A 17,914-nucleotide genomic window follows, 5' to 3' on the forward strand; every position below is an offset into this window, starting at 1 on the left:
AAAAGAAAAGATTGAAGAGGGATATGATAGCGGTCTTCACATAATGAAAAGCTGCCAGAACCAAGATGGAGAAAAATTGGGGATTTTTTGTCCCTGAGCGCAGGTTCAAGCTACAGCATAGCCGATTTAGATTAAATCTCAGGAAAAAACTTCCTAGCTTATGCAAGCTTGCTAGGGAGGTTTTCATTAGGAGGCTGGATAACCATCTACCTTGGATGGTTTAGACACAGCCAACCATGCATCAAGGTAGTGTGGGCCAGACTAGATAATGCCTGCAGTTCTTTCTAACCAGATGAGTTATTATTTTTAATCCCATCCGAGAGACTCTCAAACAAGGTTTTTTGCCCCTTCTAAAGACTCTCTATAGCGAATGAGAAACCAGGCATGCTGTTAAAACAAAAGCCTTTTTTAATACTGTACATCTCAAATGCTTTCACTATGTTTTCTTCTTTTTCTGTATCTGTAATAAAAGTTTCAAACAATTTTTTATTGTGTTTTCTATGCTAATAAGCAGGCTGAAGGCTCTGCATTCCAAAACCTCAAATCTTACTTTGCTAATTAGTGTTGTTCAGTGATATGGTCAACATGGTTAAGACCCTGGACTCTGTGAGCCCCTTTATTCCATCAAAAACAATGTAACAGTGCATCTGTATTCGCCTCTTCCTGCACTCATGCCATGGTCCCCAGATCCCACCTCTCCCTTATACCAGAGCCCCTGTGTGCCCCCCACTTCCACCTTCCCCCGTCTGCTAGGATCTCACAATCTCCCCCTTCCATGTGTAGGGCTCTGCCTACATTCCTCATATGGCCCTATTACTTCCACCATACTTATATTTTTTTGTCTTTTATTTCTTCATTTCTTTCTCTTTCAGAGCACTAATATTTTAAAACTGCACTGGGACTATATGCAGAGCTAAGACGGGGGGAAGAAGATGTGCACTGTCAACTTGTTCTTTGATCTGTAGCAGAGGTGAAAATAAGGGGGTTTGCCCCACTGTGCAGCTCTGGCAAGAACTGGCTGAGCTGCAGGAAAAGCCAGCAGGGAGCTATTGAAAGAGCTGGCAGGGACCTGGATTGCGATAGGACAGTACCTGTAAGAAATTTAAGTTTCTTACACTATTCCATCCTCTTCTATTGTTGTAGTTCTACCATGCAATTTTCTTTTTTCAAAGAATTCTCTCCCTTCTGCTGTGCTAAAGACTCACATGAACAGCAGGAGAAAGTCACACTTTGCTCTGCGGCTTTGTATTTTGTCCATGTTAGGAAGGGACAAATAACTTCTCAGTTGAAAACCCTTACTATTGGAACACACACAGCAGGATCTTTACAGCCTCACCGTGGCTTTGCCATGAGTCCTGAGCAAGAGGCAGCAGATTGTTTTGCTGCTTCCGGAGCAGAGCAGATGGCAGATTGTGACCCCCCCCGCCCCCAGAGTCACAAATTTGCCTTTCATGTTCCTCATTGCTTGGAAGGGGAAATAACTTGTGCCAGGTCTGTAGCTGTCATGGCAGGGTTTCCTTGGTGTGCCAGCGAAGCTACACTCACCAGTGCAATGAAGCAGGGCAGGAGAAGCAGAGTTCTTTCCTGACTTCAGCTCCTTCTACCCACCTGTACAGAGGTGGAGAAGCCGCCATTTTTGTGAAATTTGCTTTTTCTTGACACTGCACCCTGTGGCATTGACCGCTGGCACGAGGAAGAGCTTTACACCTCTTCTTCTCCTCTACATTGCTGCCTGATACAGAACTCTGTCGACAGAAGGTGTTATTGCCTGTAACACTGCGTCCAGACTACGGAGTTCTGTCGACAAAGCGGCTTGCTTTGTCGACAGAACTCCATGTGTCTGGACGCAAATTGTCGACGGAAGTTTTGTCGACAGTATCTGTCGACAAAACTTCCGTCGACAAAACGCGGTAGTCTAGACGTACCCATAGAGAGAAAACACGTTTGATGGCAACTCAAGTGGAAACATCTGAGCTAACTTTATTCTAGCCAGCTCAAGTACCTGTAGCAATACATTTTTGGCAGCATGTGACTCAATGCAGGCTAGAACCCCACCCACACACACCTAGGTGCTGTTTAACTGTGGAATACCTTAGCTAGGTCTGCATTTTCTGCTACCATGTACGTGAAGCTGATGTTCACCAGATCCGTGCCACTGCAGACACACACTATCCGTCCTTCCAGCTCATTTTCTGAATTTCCCCCAGTCTCAAGAGCAGCTAGTATTTTGGGATCCTGTTAAAAGGAACAAACCACTTGTTAGACGTGCAGTACTCTAAGACTAAGTTAAAGACATAGCTCAGGTTCACATGCATTAGGACTGTAAATACTTCTCAATCACCTTAAATGAGTTCTTTCATTTAGAATCATTGGGCATGATTGGGGGACAAAAAATTGAATTTAATGATTACTGAATGTGGCTGAATCATAAGAGCAGAGAGATAATTGCAGTATTTTAAACCCATTTCAGAAAATTACTTTCACGGAGGAGGGAAATGGATGACTTTTAAGGACTGTAATAGTTTATGGAAATTCTTAACTCGTTCTAAATCCAGTCCACCTCAGCAGTGACCAAGATTAGTTGCACGGAATGAGCAGTTGATTTCTTTCCATTTCTTAGCAGCTCTTTGATACTATGGCTGGCAGTCAAGAGCCACAGATTTAATACGCCTGGAGACTGAAGTATCCATAGACATTGGGTATGTGAAGAAGAAGTTTGAAATGTATTGGGTAGACCAGGCCCACTGACATGGGAGGAAATGGGGCAATTTCCCTAGCACTCAGTGTTTTGAAGGGGGACAGAGCTCTCGGCTGCTGATAGTGGCGGCAGCAGCAGCTGGCAGCTCCAAGCCCCTTTGAATTACCACAGGGGTGCCGGAGTATCAAGCTGGGCCCTCTCCACTGCTCTGAGGACTAGAGGAGGGGGCAGTGCCACAGTCTGGGTGGCACTAAAGGCGAACTGCCCTGGGCCCTGACTTTTCCACCCAAGGCTCCTCTCTTTCTGGGGAGCACAGAGCCAGGCCCCACACACACCTTGGCTCCACTTGGTGGGGCACCATGGGGCAGTCTGTATTGCCACAGCCCACAATCTACTTTGTTGGTTGGAGATTTCAGCCTATCACCTTGCAGGAGAACTAAATAATACAACTATAGCTTTAAAGTGAAAAGTCTATGATTTTTAAGTAGAAGGTAGTCCAACCGGAGCGGCTGTATTTGACATTGCTAATAACAGATGTCATTCTGGACAATTAAATAGCAAAATTCTGCAAAGCCGTTATGTCTAAATTTCAACTCAGAAAGATTTGTAAATTCTAGATGCATTTTCAAAAGAAATCTATATTAGAAACAGGGCTGTCAAGCAATTAAAAAAATTAATTGCACGATTAATCACACTGTTAAACAATATTACAGTACCATTTATTTACATTTCCTTGGATGTGTTCTATATTTTCAAATATACTGGTCTAAATTACAACACAGAATACAAAGTGTCCAGTATTCACTTTACTTTTATTAATAATATTTGTACTGTAAAAATAAAAGAAATCGTATTTTTTCAGTTCACCTTAAACAATCTCTTTATCAAGAAAGTTGAACTTACAAACAGAGTTGTGTACGAAAATAACTGTAATCATAAAACAGTGTAAAACTTTAGAACCGAAAGTCCACTCAGGCCTACTTCTTGCTCCACCATTCACTCAGACAAACAATTTTGGTTACATTTATGGGAGATAATGCTTCCTACTTCTTATTTACAATGAACAATTGTTTGCATGCCACTGCTATAGCCATGCTGCAAGATATTTATTTGCCAGGTATACTAAAAATTCATGCATACCTTCATGCTTCAACCACCACTCCAGAGGACATGCGTCCATGCTAAAAGTGGGTTCTGCTCAATAATGATCCAAAGTAGTATGGACCAACACATGTTCATTTTCATTATCTGAGTCAGATGCCAAAGACTGATTTTCTTTTTTGGTGGTTCAGAGTCTGTATTTCCACATTGGAGTGTTGCTCTTTTAAGACTTCTGAAAGCATGCTCCGCACCCTGTCTCTCTCAGACTCTGGATGGCACTTCAGATTCTTAAACTTTAGGTAGAGCGCTGTAAAAGTATTTTAGAAATTTTACACTGATGTCTTCTTTGCATTTTGTCAAATCTGCAGTGAAAATGTTCTTGAAGTGAACAATATGTGCTGGGTTATCATCCGAGACTTCTATCACATGAAATGTAAGCCAGAATGAGGGGAAAGCAGAACAGGAGACCTACTGTTCTCCCCCAAGAAGTTCAGTCACAAATTTAATTAGCGCATTATTTTTAATGAGCATCATCAGAATGGAAGCATGTTCTCTGGAATGGTAACTGAAGCATGACGAGACATACGAATGTTTAGCATTTCCGGCGTGTAAATACCTTACAATGCTAGCTACGAAAGTGTTATGAAAACAGCTGTTCTCACTTTCAAGTAACTTTGTAAATAAGAAGTGAGCAGTATTCTCTCCCCAAAATGTAAACAAACTTGCCTTTCTTAGCAATTTGCTGAACAAGAAGTAGGACTGAGTGGACTTGTAGGTGCTAAAGTTTTACATTGTTTTGTTTTTCAGTGATGTTACGTAACAACAAAAAATTTACATCTGTAAATTATGCTTTCACAATAAAGAAATTGCACTACAATACTTGTATGACGTGAATTGAAAAATATTATTTCTTTTATCATTTTATAGTGTAAAATATCTGTAATAAAAACCATATAAAGAGAGCTGTACACATGGTATTCAGTGTTATAATAGGAACCAATGTATTTGAAAATATTGAAAAATCTCCAAAATATTTAATACATTTCAGTCGATATTCTATTGTTTAACACTGTGATTATTTGTTATTAAATTTAATTGCAATTTATTTTTGAGTTAACCGCATGAGTTAACTGCAAATAATGGACAGCTCTAATTAGAAAATGTTTTGAAAGCTATGATTTCTGTAGCACCTTCAAGTTGTCCCTCTGCAGGTTCCCTTTGAAACAGAAGTTAATAATAACAAGTCCCAGAGCTGTCCTGACATAATTAATAATGTAAGTGTCTAAAATCAGGAAGTAAACAAAAATTCCTAATTTCTACGTCAGTGAAATACAGGAACACAAATCTTAATGAACAAGAACCAAAATCAACCAGAAAATATTTTCAGCCTTCTAACATGATGATTTGATAGTTTTAAAAATGCTTTTAAACATCTGACACAATCCTTTTACTATTTAGTGTCTAGACTTCACAGCCTCTTGGAAGGTCTGCACTAAAATAGCATTACCAGATTACAAAACCTTGACATTGAAATAAAATAAAATCACTTAATCATAAAGCTAAATGTTTTAGGCCATGATTTTATAAGGAAGTCGCATTGGCAGTATTTTGTAATAAGCTGCACTGCATTCCCCACTTTGCTTTAAACACTCTTTGTTTAAAAGAACAGTATAATCTAATTACAGAGTACCTTTGGTACAGCTCCAAGACGAATACTGTTGATCAGGGAGCATTCTAATACCTGCCCTTCCTGGAATGGCAAGAGAAAGCATGTGAGCTCAAAGGTCTGGCAAAACACAGTGCAGATCCAAATAGGAAGTAAAGCAAAAATAAACAAATGATCCTTGCATGCAATCCCAAGTGAATTAACACAAAACAGTGTATTTTCTTTTCACATCAATTAATAACCTGTCAAGAATTTCACTTACGTAACGTCTAAGAACACAGGAGCCAAGCTATCTTACTGTAAACAGTTACAAACTACCTGCAATTTTAGTGATTAAAAATTAGCCAGGAAACAAACTAAGTGCAACAGAGGCAGAGGATCACTTTACCGTACCTTTCCTTCACTTTTCCACCTCAGGAAGAAACCAAATTCATCCACTTGAAAGAGACAGTTTGGTTCAAAGACAAAGGACTCCTGTTGGGAGGGAAATGTAACAAAATATGTTGGTGATGTTGACAAAAACTGTCAGGCATTACTCAGCCGCTCAAAACAAAAGATCTTCTACATTTTCCCTACCTGCCTTCACACAACATTTGCAGTATTGCCAATCTCAAACATTCAGAACTAATCAGTCCCCAGCAATCATGAGAAAGGCTTAAAAATCTCACGATTGAAGCAAAAATATTAGAACGGTTTTTATTTGACTTTTCGGTTTTGAGACATTACAGAAGACTCAGTTCTTTTCAGGCCTTGCTCCATAGCTACAAGGGCTAGAAACATCTCCTTCGAAATGAAAGCTGATTTTCTCACCTAATCACAGGCTTCCAAAAAGAACCTCACCAAATATTGTGAGGCTTGCAAGAACTGGCAACGCTGGGTCAAACCACCACATTTTGCAATTGTATTTGGGATTCAAGAAAAGTGTTTTCATGCAAGTAGGAACCTCGTAGAAGAACTTCTACAAAGTACACACAATAATATTTCAGAGTGTTAGCGTGGGAGAGGAGATCAGTATGCAAAGCAACTGGGAAGAAGTGGTAAACCACATAGATTAGATTAACAAACAATCAGGCCAGACTTACTAAAACCGAACTAAAAAACCCATGTCTCCCCCCCACCCCCCCAACAATTCTAATGTCAGAAATGAAAGGTAAGGACACATCATGCTGTGCCCAGTCAGTCATTTTTAAGGGGTACAAAAAGCCCAGCCTGGCCAATCATTTTTTTAAAATTAAAAAGATTATTTTATAATGAACAGGAAGCATATGTGTAGGGAGCCAGGATGCTGAGAGTGACAGAGGAAAGCACTTCATTTTTTGTTTGTTTTGTCTGCAGTTTGGTTTGGAAAATGCCCTTGTCCTCTCTAACACAGTACAGCTAGAGCAGCAAGCCCATGCAGACCCTAAAGACCATTCTCTGCCCAAAAGGACCATGTGGACAAGAGGGTTTTTAATTTCTGTGACCATCCCTCTGTGCCTGGAACACCCAGTGACTCTGCACCATCCCTTTGTGCACGGAACACCCAATTAAGTTAATAAGAGTTTTGCTGCAGGATTGGCCAAAAAAAAAAAAAAAAAGCCAAACCTGTCTTCTTCACTTCCTTCACCCAGGACACTTTCAGGAGTGAAGGATCTCTGCCTCTTAAATAATAGCACTAAGTATATATAGTGCTTTTCAGATTCAAAGCACTTTGCAAATATTAATTACCTCAGCCCCACTGTGAGATAGGAAACAATTATCTTCATTTTACACATAGGGAAACAGAAAGAATGGTTAGAATTAGGGATATACAATCCCATTAATGGGATCCTGTCCGTGCAGGGTAGGGATCAGTCCCCTGCCCATGGCGGATGAGAAGCCGCTCCAGCCCCAACTGGTTAACCAGCAGCCAAGCATCACCTGTTAAGATCTTTAGTTAGAATTTGTCATTGACTCAGGGACAGACTCAGGATTGGATATCGCAAGCTCCCTGTGCCTTCTCTTATATTCAGGCTACCAGATACACACCACAGCTTACTGCCTTTTCTTTAATCCTTGTGTATCCCTTTCTTAGAGGCAATGAGACCATTAAGAAAGGGAGAGTGAACTCTGCTCTACCGCCTTAGCTTAGAGCTTTTAGCCCATGTGGTAAAGGCTCATGGCTTTAGCCCCTAAGGTCTCGGGTTCGATGCCACCCACAGTCCACCTGGGTCTGTCAGCTTTACACTCAGCCTGCACAAATGTACTGGATGTGAACTTACCTGAATCACTAGTTTTATAGCTCATGGCTATCCCTGTAAAGCTGCCCATAAAACCTGCAGCTAGCCATCTGTTAAAGAAAGAGCCTTTTAAAGTCTGCATGGAATAGTGATTCTCCACCATTTTGGGATCAAGACCCATTTGTACATGTTTAAAGTCTCTCATGATGCAGGCAGTCGTCTGGGGTTCGAGGTCTCAGAGTGATTTTGGTCAGATCCTACCCCTCCAGAGAGACGGAGTCCTGTCTGGCACTCAGCAAAAAGGAGCAGTTCCTACAGCGCCCTCTAGGGCTATGTCTAGACTGCAAGCCTCTTTCGAAAGAGGCTCTTTCGAAAGATACTTTCGAAAGAGCCTCTTTCGAAAGAGAGCGTCTAGACTGCACGTTGAACTTTCGAAAAAGCGGCTTGCTGTTTCAAAAGAAAGCATCCAGTGAGTCTGGATGCTCTCTTTCGAAGAAACCCTATTTACATTGAAGAACGCCTTCTTTCGAAAGAGGAACTTTCGAAAGAAGGCGTTCTTCCTCGTGAAATGAGGTTTACCGCCATCGAAAGAAAAGCCGCGTTCTTTCGATTTAATTTCGAAAGAACGCGGCTTGAGTCTGGACACGGGTGAGGTTTTTTCGAAAAAAGGCTACTTTTTTCGAAAAAAAACCTGAGTCTGGACACAGCCTAGGGTAGCAGCACCCCTCAGGTTTGGGCCCGTGCCCAGCTGGACCAACTGTGTGTGAGTGGAGTTCTGACTTGGCTCATCGGGTTGCAATGCCATTCACTCAACTTCCGCCTAGCCAGGGGGAACTGACAGGAGGGCTCTTGCTATGCGTATGTACAATAAGCACAAACCTGCTTAGGATACGTGCTCACTACGCTAATTCTATCAAATAAACAATAATCATAATGTCAGCCAACCACAAACTGGATGATATAGGTTAAACCTCTCTAGTCCAGCTCCCTTGGAACCTGACCAGTGCCGAACCACAGGTGGTCAATATTGTCTAGCAGCATTACCAACACCGAGAGCCAGGATGGGTGCCTGCAAACAAACTTTATGGAACTGCAGGAAACTTGGCCAGGCCCATGATAAGTGGACATCGGGCTAACTAAAACCCTGCTAGACCATGGATGTTGCTGGACGAGAGTGTGACAGACTAGAGAGGTTCAACCTGTACCATCAAAGGGGTTACGTTTACAAGTATTCTTCAACAAATTTACCATGCCGTGCTTACAGCAAGGAATGAGGATACAGAATACCTACCACATGTTGTACATTAAAAACATTAACCCCATGCTCCAAATTAGGCATGGAGGATCCCTATTAGCTGTCAGTGTCAAAAGAAGCACAGATGGCTCAGAAGACACTGAATGCACCATAGCACTTAAGAATTGATTTATATATACACCGAAAAGGCCTAATTCCATTTCCAAATGTCAACATTGATTAGGTAGGTGAAATTGCTAGCAGTTAAAACAAGGCTCAGAGCTCACTGCACCTGAATCTGTTCCAATGTTAAATGCTGCAATGTTCATATGGTTAGTACTAGGGCTGTCAATTGACATACATTAATGCCTGTGATTAACGCAGTCCAGGATTAACGTGTTTATTTTTTTGAATGTGTTAATCACAGGTGTTAATTCTGTGCTGACCCTGGGTTCCGCTGCCGTGCAAAGCCCAGGGTCAGCTAGGCAGTTCCCAGCTGATCCCAGGTTCCACAGCAGCTACCCCTTTGAAACACCAGAGGTGGCATTTTAAAGGGGCAGCCGTGAAGCCCGGGGTCATCTGGGGACTCCCAGCTGATCCTGGGCTCCCCGTGGCAGCGGAACCCGGGTTCAGCTGGAGACTCCCCAGGTGAACTGCTGCGCAGAGACGGGATCAGCTGGAGAGTCCCCAGCTGACCTCAGGCTCCACGGCTTCCCCTTTGAAATGCTGCCTTGGAGTTTCAAAGCTGCCACAGAAGTACCCCTTCACCTCCACCTTTGCTGCCTCTATCTTATAGAGGCAGCAAAGGCGGGGTGGGGAGGGAATCGACTAGTCTATTAGTCGACTGACTACCAGATAAGCATTTGCTTATCGGATAGTTGACTAGTCTTTAACTTCCCTACTGAGGAGTGCCCAGCTGATCCCGGGCTCCGCGTTGCTTTGCCCCTTTGAAGAGCCGTTCTGGCACTCCAGCTGATCCCGGGCTCGTAATGTGCTGCCCCTTTGAGGCACTGGGATGGCGTTTCCAAGGGGCAGCGCAACGCAGAGCCCGGGATCAGCTGGGAACTCCAGATGACCTGGGGCTCCATATTTCGCTGCCCCTTTGATGCACCACCACGACGCTTCAAAGGGGCAGCGCTGCATGGAGCCTGGGGTCAGCTGGGGACTCTAGCTGATCCTAGGCTCCATGCAGCACTGCCTCGTTCGTTTCAAAGGGGAGGAGCACGCGATTAATCACGTTTACATTTTTTTAATCACTTGACAGCCCTACTTAGTACTATAAAAATGCAGCCCAAATCCTAGCAACTAAACTGAGAACTACTTAAATATGCCACATAACTGGCACTGGAGCCTTCTATTTCCAGGCTGCTTTTAAATGATGCCAAAACTCAACCACACTCAGCTACTTGCATCTTATAATCTTAGAAAGATAGGGCTGGAAGAGTCAGCGAAACGTCACCAGGTCCAGTCTCATGTGCTGAGGCAGAAACTGTAGACCATTCATGACAGGTCTTTGGCCAAGTTCTACACTAGACCCAGAAGATTGGCTTAAGGTATGCAACTCCAGCTTCATAAACAACAAGGCTGGAGTGAAACATACCTTAGCCGGACTTGGCACTATCTTCATGGCGGGAGTCAACGGGAGTATTTCCCTTATTCCTTGTGACTGTGAGGAGTACTGATGCTGACTGGAAGTGCCCTCAGTGTTCAATTTAGTGGGTCTTAACAAAACCCACTAAATGGAAGGCCAGAAGCTGGATCTCCAGTTTGAACATATAGATATGGCCTTTGTCTAGGCCAGGGCTACTCAACACAGAGGCCATTTGTTTGCAGCTCGCAGTGCGGTTTGGGTTAACACAGGGCTCAACATGTGGCCTGCAGGTGGGATCCTTTGAACATGTCCTCCACTGGGAACACGCTCCACAACAGCGAGGCATCTCCCAGGCGGGGTGAGCATTTAAAGACACAAGCGGACGGGCTGGCTGGTACAGGGTGTCAGCATTTCTAGTCCCCAGGGAGGAGGTGCCGGGAGCACCAGGGCATTGTGGGAAGTGCTGTGTATTCATGCCCATCAGTGTGAAAGAAGTTATTTACATATATTTGTGTATATATTTGCATGTATATGCAATCACACCTAAGTTGTGGCCATCAACATTTGCTGTGACTGTCACTGTGGCCACCGAGGCTTCCAAAGTTGAGTAGCCCTGGTCTAAGCTGTTCTTAAAAGCCTCCCATGATGAGGATTCCACAGCTTCCCTTGGAAGTGTATTCCAGAGTTTATTCATCCTATAGTTGCTGAATATAGAACCTAAAACTCTCATGCTACAGATTAAGCCCATTAGTTCTTCTCCTACCATCTGTGACATGGAGAACAATTCACCACCATCCTCTTTTAAACAACTTAACATACTTGAAGACTGTTCTGTGGTCCTCCTTCAGTCTTCTTTTCACAGGACGAAACATGAACAGTTTTTTAACATTTCCTCCTACGTCAGGTTTTCTAAAGCTTTTATCACTCCTCTGGAGTCTCTCCAATTTGCCCACATCTTTCCTAAAGTGTGACACTTAGTACTAGTGAGGCCTCAGCTGAAGAACAGTGTCCAGTTCTAAGTCTCACACTTTAGGAAAGTTGTGGGCAAATTGGAGAGACTCCAGAGGAGTGATAAAAGCTTTAGAAAACCTGACGTAGGAGGAAGTGTTAAAAAACTGTTCATGTTTAGTCCTGTGAAAAGAAGACTGAAGGAGGACCACAGAACAGTCTTTAAATATGTTAAGAGTACTGGTGAGGCCTCAGCTGTAGAACAGTGTCCGGTTCTAAGTAAAATGGGACAATTACCTCCCATGTCTTACATATCACACTCCAGTTAATACATCCCAGAATTCTATTAGCCTTTTTTGCAACTGTATCACATTGATGAATTTCATATGAATATTAATTTCATATTCAATTTGTGATCTACTATAACGCCCCTCCAGATCCTAGTACTAACCATTTAGCTAGTTATCCTCTATTTCATAGCTGTGTGTCTGATTTTTCCTTCCTAAGTCAAGTACTTTGCACTTGTCTTCACTAAATTCCATGTTGTTGAATTCAGACCAATTCTCCAATGTCCTTCTGAATGCTAATCCTGTGCTCGAGGTGCTTGCAAACCCTCTCATCTTGGTGTGTCATACATTTTTACAAGTAGATTAATCATTTTATTATTCAAGTCATCAATAACAATACTGAATACCATCAGAGCCAAGACTGACCTCCAGGTGACCCCACTGGACATGTCAGTCCAGTTTCATGGGGAACCATTTTGAGGGTATGTCTAGACTACATGGCTCTGTCGACGAAGCCATGTAGATGAGTTTACTAGACACAGGAAAATGAAGCGGCGATTGAAATAATCGCCGCTTCATTTACATCAAAAAGGCCACCGCACTGTGCCGATCAGCTGTTTGGCGGCACAGCGGGGCAGTCTGGATGCACCGCGGTTGACAAGGGAAGTCTTTGTCGACTGCTCCGGTATGCCTCGTGAAATGCCCCACTCCAAACTGCCCCACTCCAGACTGCCCCGCTGTGCCACCAAACAGCTGATCGGCACAGTGCGGTGGCCCTTTTGACGTAAATGAAGCGGTGATTATTTAAATCGCCACTTCATTTTCCTATGTCTAGTAAACTCATCTACATGGCTTCGTCGACGGAGCCATGTAGTCTAGACATACCCTGAGTGTGGTCTTATGTATCCACCTTACAGTAATTTCATCCAGACCACATTTCCCTAATGTGCTTAGGAGAACACCATGTGGGACAGTGTCAAAAATCATACTATAATTAACATATATCACCTCTACTATTTCCTCCCTATCTTCTAGGCCAGAAACCCTGTCAAAGAAGGAAGCTAGATTAGATTGGCTTCATTTGTTCTTGACAAATCCAAGCTGAATATTCTTTATAAGCCCATTATCCTCTAGGTGGTTACAAACTATTTAATGATTTGTTCCAGTATCTTTCCAGGCATCCAAGTTAGGCTGACTGTCCTAGCTGATTGTGCGAGAGAACACCAATGTTCTCATTATTAAACATTCCTGAAAGCAAAATTACATGAATTTCATTGGATCAGCTGAGCCCATTATTTAGCATGTGATCAATCGGTCAAACAGCATTTGCAAATTGAAAAATAGAGAATTTGAGGTCCTTTTTTTCAAAGGGCAACATTTACTAGCTATATTTCCTACCAGTTTACCTATTCCGGCATTAAAAGTGGGGAATGAGAAACCTAGGTCTACCTTAGCAAGCGACTCTGATAAAAATACATTTTGTTCATTTCCAAAGATTAAAGAAAAGCATACTAACCTAGAAGCCATTTCTTAAAATACTTTTAACATAGAGATTTTCAGTCAAATAAATAAAGATTAAAAATAAACCTTAGCAAAACTATTTTCATAGGCAAACTGACACTGAATATAAAGCAAAGGTCTCTGCATTTTATTCTGGTAGCTTGTATCAAATGTTATGTCCCACTTTCCTTTCCTTCAACAGACCTGGATTAAATTGTGGCTGAAAGCAAGATCATATTAATCATATTCCAGATAAAGCACAGGTCAATTGATTAAAGGAGATAAAAACCACTCTTGACCTTCAATGGTGTCTTTGATTTACAGTGTACTTGTTTTGGTGATCTATTTTTCCATACAGCATGTAGGTTCTTAGTCTATTTTTACAAGTAGGAGAATTCTTTCCCAACAGAGTGAATTTAAAAAAGGACAGGGTAGACTTCTTTTGGTTATATGGTTTGGGTATCATGACCCCCTACAACAGAGAGCTGTATATATGTTACAGATACATTTCAAATTAAATCCCTTCCTTCTCTTCTTGTGGATTATTTTCAAATCAGAGGATTAAATCAGCCATTGCAAAATGTATTTTAAAAAGGGGGAGCAAGCTGCAGGAAGAAACTGTATCATGACAAAGTGTTAATATTTCTTTTCTATCTTCATGCAAATTTTCCATTTAAAGCTTTTATTTGCGTAAAATCTCAAGAAAAATGAATTGTTTTTGTAATATTTACAGCATGTAAAAAAGGCAGGGAAAGGTGGAGGAATGTTCACCAACGGGTCCCTTACCTCTTCATATCTGTCAAACACAGCTCCATCTTGCATAAAGGCAGGGACTGACTTCTGCCAGTTAAATTCATACGGTTTTGCCATGATTATGCGTGAAAAACCTGAAATGAAATGGAAAGAAACAGCACAGCTCAGTTGTGGCTTTCTACAAGGATTATTGCATAGAGACTTAGAGAACAACAGCTGTGTTTTAACTTTTCTTGCAGCAAAACAGTTTACAAAAGCACTACAGTGGGTTGTATATTAAGAGTTTTCCTCAAATAATATTAGTTTATCTTTGATTAAAAAAATACAATTTTAAACGAGAATATGACTGAAAAATGTTTTAAAAAGTGATTGAATATGACAACTGTCTGAAAAACTACTGAAGATTGTATCGTTAATCAATTTTAATACCTGTTTAAATCAATGCAAGAGTTTAATTAGGTGCAGATTAACATACACCTCAGTAACATTCATTAACACAGCTGGTAATATATGCAAAGTATTTCACTCAAAGTTAAGTACCACAGCAGAATCACACACCAAAAGGCAAAATGTTTTTACATTTTTACTTTGGATTTTATATTTCAAACGCCATCTACCCTACACAAACTTGCTATTTTCAGCAATATTTTTCACACATCTATATGAAATATGCAGGTATATTATCCAGGTAGTGATACACAGAGAAAAACCAGTAGAAAAGCATATAGTATGGAAAGGAGTTTATTTACCACTACCATGGATTTTTGTACAAGAGGAAAGAAATGTGGATTAACAGTCAATATTAATTCAAGATTAACTAAAACCTCAAAGTATAAAGTCCATTTTAATTTAGAGTGATTTTTTTAAACCAACAAGGTATGAGCATTCTATATCTGAACATACCTTACTCACAGTGAGCAGAGCAGCACTGACCTCCCCTGGTCTGGCAAACTCCCTGGTTTGGGACCACAGAGGTCCAACCTGTGTTTAAAAACTTGGGGACTGGACTACTACTTTCATTCATGCCACTCAGTACCATATTCTGTGAGAAGTCCCCGCTGATTTCACTAGCACTGTTTCTGTCAACAGATAGAACTTGTTGTGAGGAAAGATGGCAAAATCTAGCTGTCAGTCATTATATATGCTCTAACTTAAAATCTTTGGTTCACCCAGAGATGTAGGTATTATCCTGGGTAAGCAGCACCACCCCAGAGGGCCCAGTGCTCAGACATTCCCAAGTCACCACTTCTCTCAAGCTTTCTTCTTGTTCTCGGGTGGTCGGAATACGCTGCTAGCCTGCATCAGCAGTATACTGCTTCTTAGGGGAGATAGCTACGAGAGAGCCGAGGTCTTCCCCATTCCGTATATTTGCCTATATTTTCTCCACCCTCTTGCATGAAGGATAGATAGTGCCTCCTGGAAACTGTCCTTCTATCCACATGATGGACTAATGAAAGGGTGCCCCTTTTCCCTAATGCAGGCACACTGGATGAGCAACCATCTTGCCTAAGGCTGTGTCCAGACTCAGGGTTTTTTTCGGAAAAAGTAGCCTTTTTCCGAAAAAACTTCACCTGCGTCTAGACTGCAGCCGCGTTCTTTCGAAATTAAATCGAAAGAACGCGGCTTTTCTTTCGACGGTGGTAAACCTCATTTTACGAGGAAGTGCTCTTTCGAAAAAAGGTGTTCTTGAATGCAAACAGGGGTTTTTCAAAAGAGAGCATCCAGACTGCCTTTCAAAAAAGTGGCTTGATTTTTCAAAAGTTCTGCTTGCAGTCTAGACGCTCTTTTTCGAAAGAGGCTTGCAGTCTAGACATAGCCTAAATGAGCAAAGCAAGAAGCAGACATAAGACTCGGGAGAAGTGTTACTACAGGCTGTGGAATCAGTGTTATGGAAAATTCCTTTGCTGTGGTTTTGCACTACAGAATTCTAAATAGCAGCCTGAAACACTGTCACCCAGAACTAGAACACAGCTTCCACTGTACAGAAAAAATGTATGAATTTCAACTTATTTCATTGTATCGTTAACTTCAGAACAGATAAAGGTGTTCCCAAAAGCAAGGTCTGATATCTTCTCGCTCACTCTCTCTTACCACAGAAGTTTCTAACAGAAGAACAAATGGTCTGAAATGGCACCATTAGGAGACTTATGTAAGATTGTTTTCCAGAACAGATACCTCTGATAAATTCTTCCCCCCCACCCCCAAAAAAAAGGCCTTATCATGGCAGTGGAAAGGGGAGCAGCCATGAATTTGTATGTTATTAGTCTCTTCATCTCCTGCCTTTTGTCAAACAGTCATTGATATGCACACCTAAATACACAGATGAACAGCCTACATGAAGACAGCCAGACCTTCTACATACATAAGTTCAATTTAGGTACCGTAACGATCAGAAATATAACTGGACAGTGATATAGAACATTGTCATGATTATGAGCGTTAGCCAGTAGCCTGGGGATTTAGGAGTTAACTATACCTAGCCAGGTGAAGTGACCAGTAGGAATGTAGGTGGGACTTTCAAACTGGGACAAAGGAATTTGGGTTTTTTCCTTTCTCCTTTTGTTTCTCTAGGTGAGTCCTCTGAAGCTACAAGGAGGGACATGCATGTCTCTCTCTCTCTCCAAGAAACAATTCTTCACTTTCTGTAAGTAGGGTAAAGTTTATGTAGTTTCGTTAAGCTTTATTGTTTTAAGGGCTGGGTATGGGATCTGATATCTGGCACTGCTTAAGAGATGTTTAGCTTTTCTTTTTAACTAAGTTCTAGCCCATGGTGTAATTCCTCCATGAGTATATTTTGTTACCTATCCATCTGATCCTTATGCTTGCAACTGGAATATTGTTGTAATAATAAAAGTTTTCTCCTTTCTTTTTATTAACCTGGCATTGGTTACTTGTGTGTCCTGATTTTTATAATAGGGGTGAGATTTCCCAAATAATCTTTCCCCTAATCTCGTTATTAATATTTGGGTGGTGGTAGCGGAAGTTTTATTCAAAATCTAGGTTTTTAAGACTTTGGGGGAAGTTTTATACCAAATCCTGGTAGATAAGGCTTTGGGGTATACTTACTGGCCCCCACTTCTGCGTTTATCATGCCAGAGTGGGGAAGGAGCCATGACAAACTTCATTATCATTAATTCGCTGCTTCAGCTGCAAATGTTTCTATTTGCCGTAATGGATAAAAATGGTCACTACAATCTCCAATAAAAAAGAATTAGTCTTTACGTAATATTTAAAGAGGATTCAACTGTATTGTGTCTTCTCAAAAAGAGAAGACAAAGGATGGCCTTGTGAGTAAAGCACAGGGCCAGGTGGTAGGACACAGTGGTTTTACCTGCGCTCTGCCACAAGCTTCTTGTATAACCCTGGGCAAGTAGCTTAATCTCTCTGTGCATTCACTGTGCCACTCCCAAGTGAGAATGAGGCATGCCACATGGGGCTGTAAGAGATTTTGAGATCATTTCATGAAAGGGGTTATTTTCTCAATATTATTTAAAATAACACAGTTTCTGCTTCTCCCCAGTTTTGATTCATGGGGAGATCCCTTTTTTCTCACACATAGAAAATTGCAAGTTAGAGCCTCTTGTTATAGTTCAGGTGATAGCATCTGTATTCCCCCTCTATGGTCCACCAAAGGCATCTACTCTAGGCATCTCCTTAGCCATCACCTCTTTTGGGCAGAGACATGTGACTCTCTTCCTCCTGATTGGGATTTTTCCAGGATGCACAGCTTCTTGTCTAACTGTGATATCCCAGCAAGCCAGACTGCCTAAACAGGCCAGCATCTGCATATTATTATGAACAGCATTACTGCCAGCAGTAATAAGTTATCACACAGTTCTAAGTGCATTTATTTTTAAGGTTGAAAGGATTACAAAGAAAAAAATAAAACAATAAAAGATCCTATACTTGCACTAACAGCGTACCCAAACATCGCCAAT

At 41.6% G+C, this 17,914-nt stretch overlaps 1 protein-coding gene across 12 annotated transcripts in view; it reads right to left on the bottom strand.

Annotated features, from left to right (window-relative positions):
* Positions 1-17,914, bottom strand: part of PLCB4 (phospholipase C beta 4) — a 333,392-nt gene that overhangs the window by 130,818 nt on the left and 184,660 nt on the right. For all 12 annotated transcript variants that reach the window (XM_075925708.2, XM_075925695.2, XM_075925700.2 and 9 more), the window contains 4 exons: positions 14,010-14,110; positions 5,859-5,939; positions 5,490-5,549; positions 2,092-2,235 (listed from right to left, as the gene is read on the bottom strand). In XM_075925708.2, coding sequence (XP_075781823.1) covers positions 2,092-2,235; positions 5,490-5,549; positions 5,859-5,939; positions 14,010-14,093 — 369 coding nt within the window. In that variant the 5' untranslated portion in view covers positions 14,094-14,110. The remainder of the gene's footprint in view (positions 1-2,091; positions 2,236-5,489; positions 5,550-5,858; positions 5,940-14,009; positions 14,111-17,914) is intronic.

This window comes from Pelodiscus sinensis, chromosome 3 (assembly GCF_052426305.1).
Source record: "Pelodiscus sinensis isolate ZL-2025 chromosome 3, ASM5242630v1, whole genome shotgun sequence".
NCBI classification, from domain to species: domain Eukaryota; kingdom Metazoa; phylum Chordata; order Testudines; family Trionychidae; genus Pelodiscus; species Pelodiscus sinensis.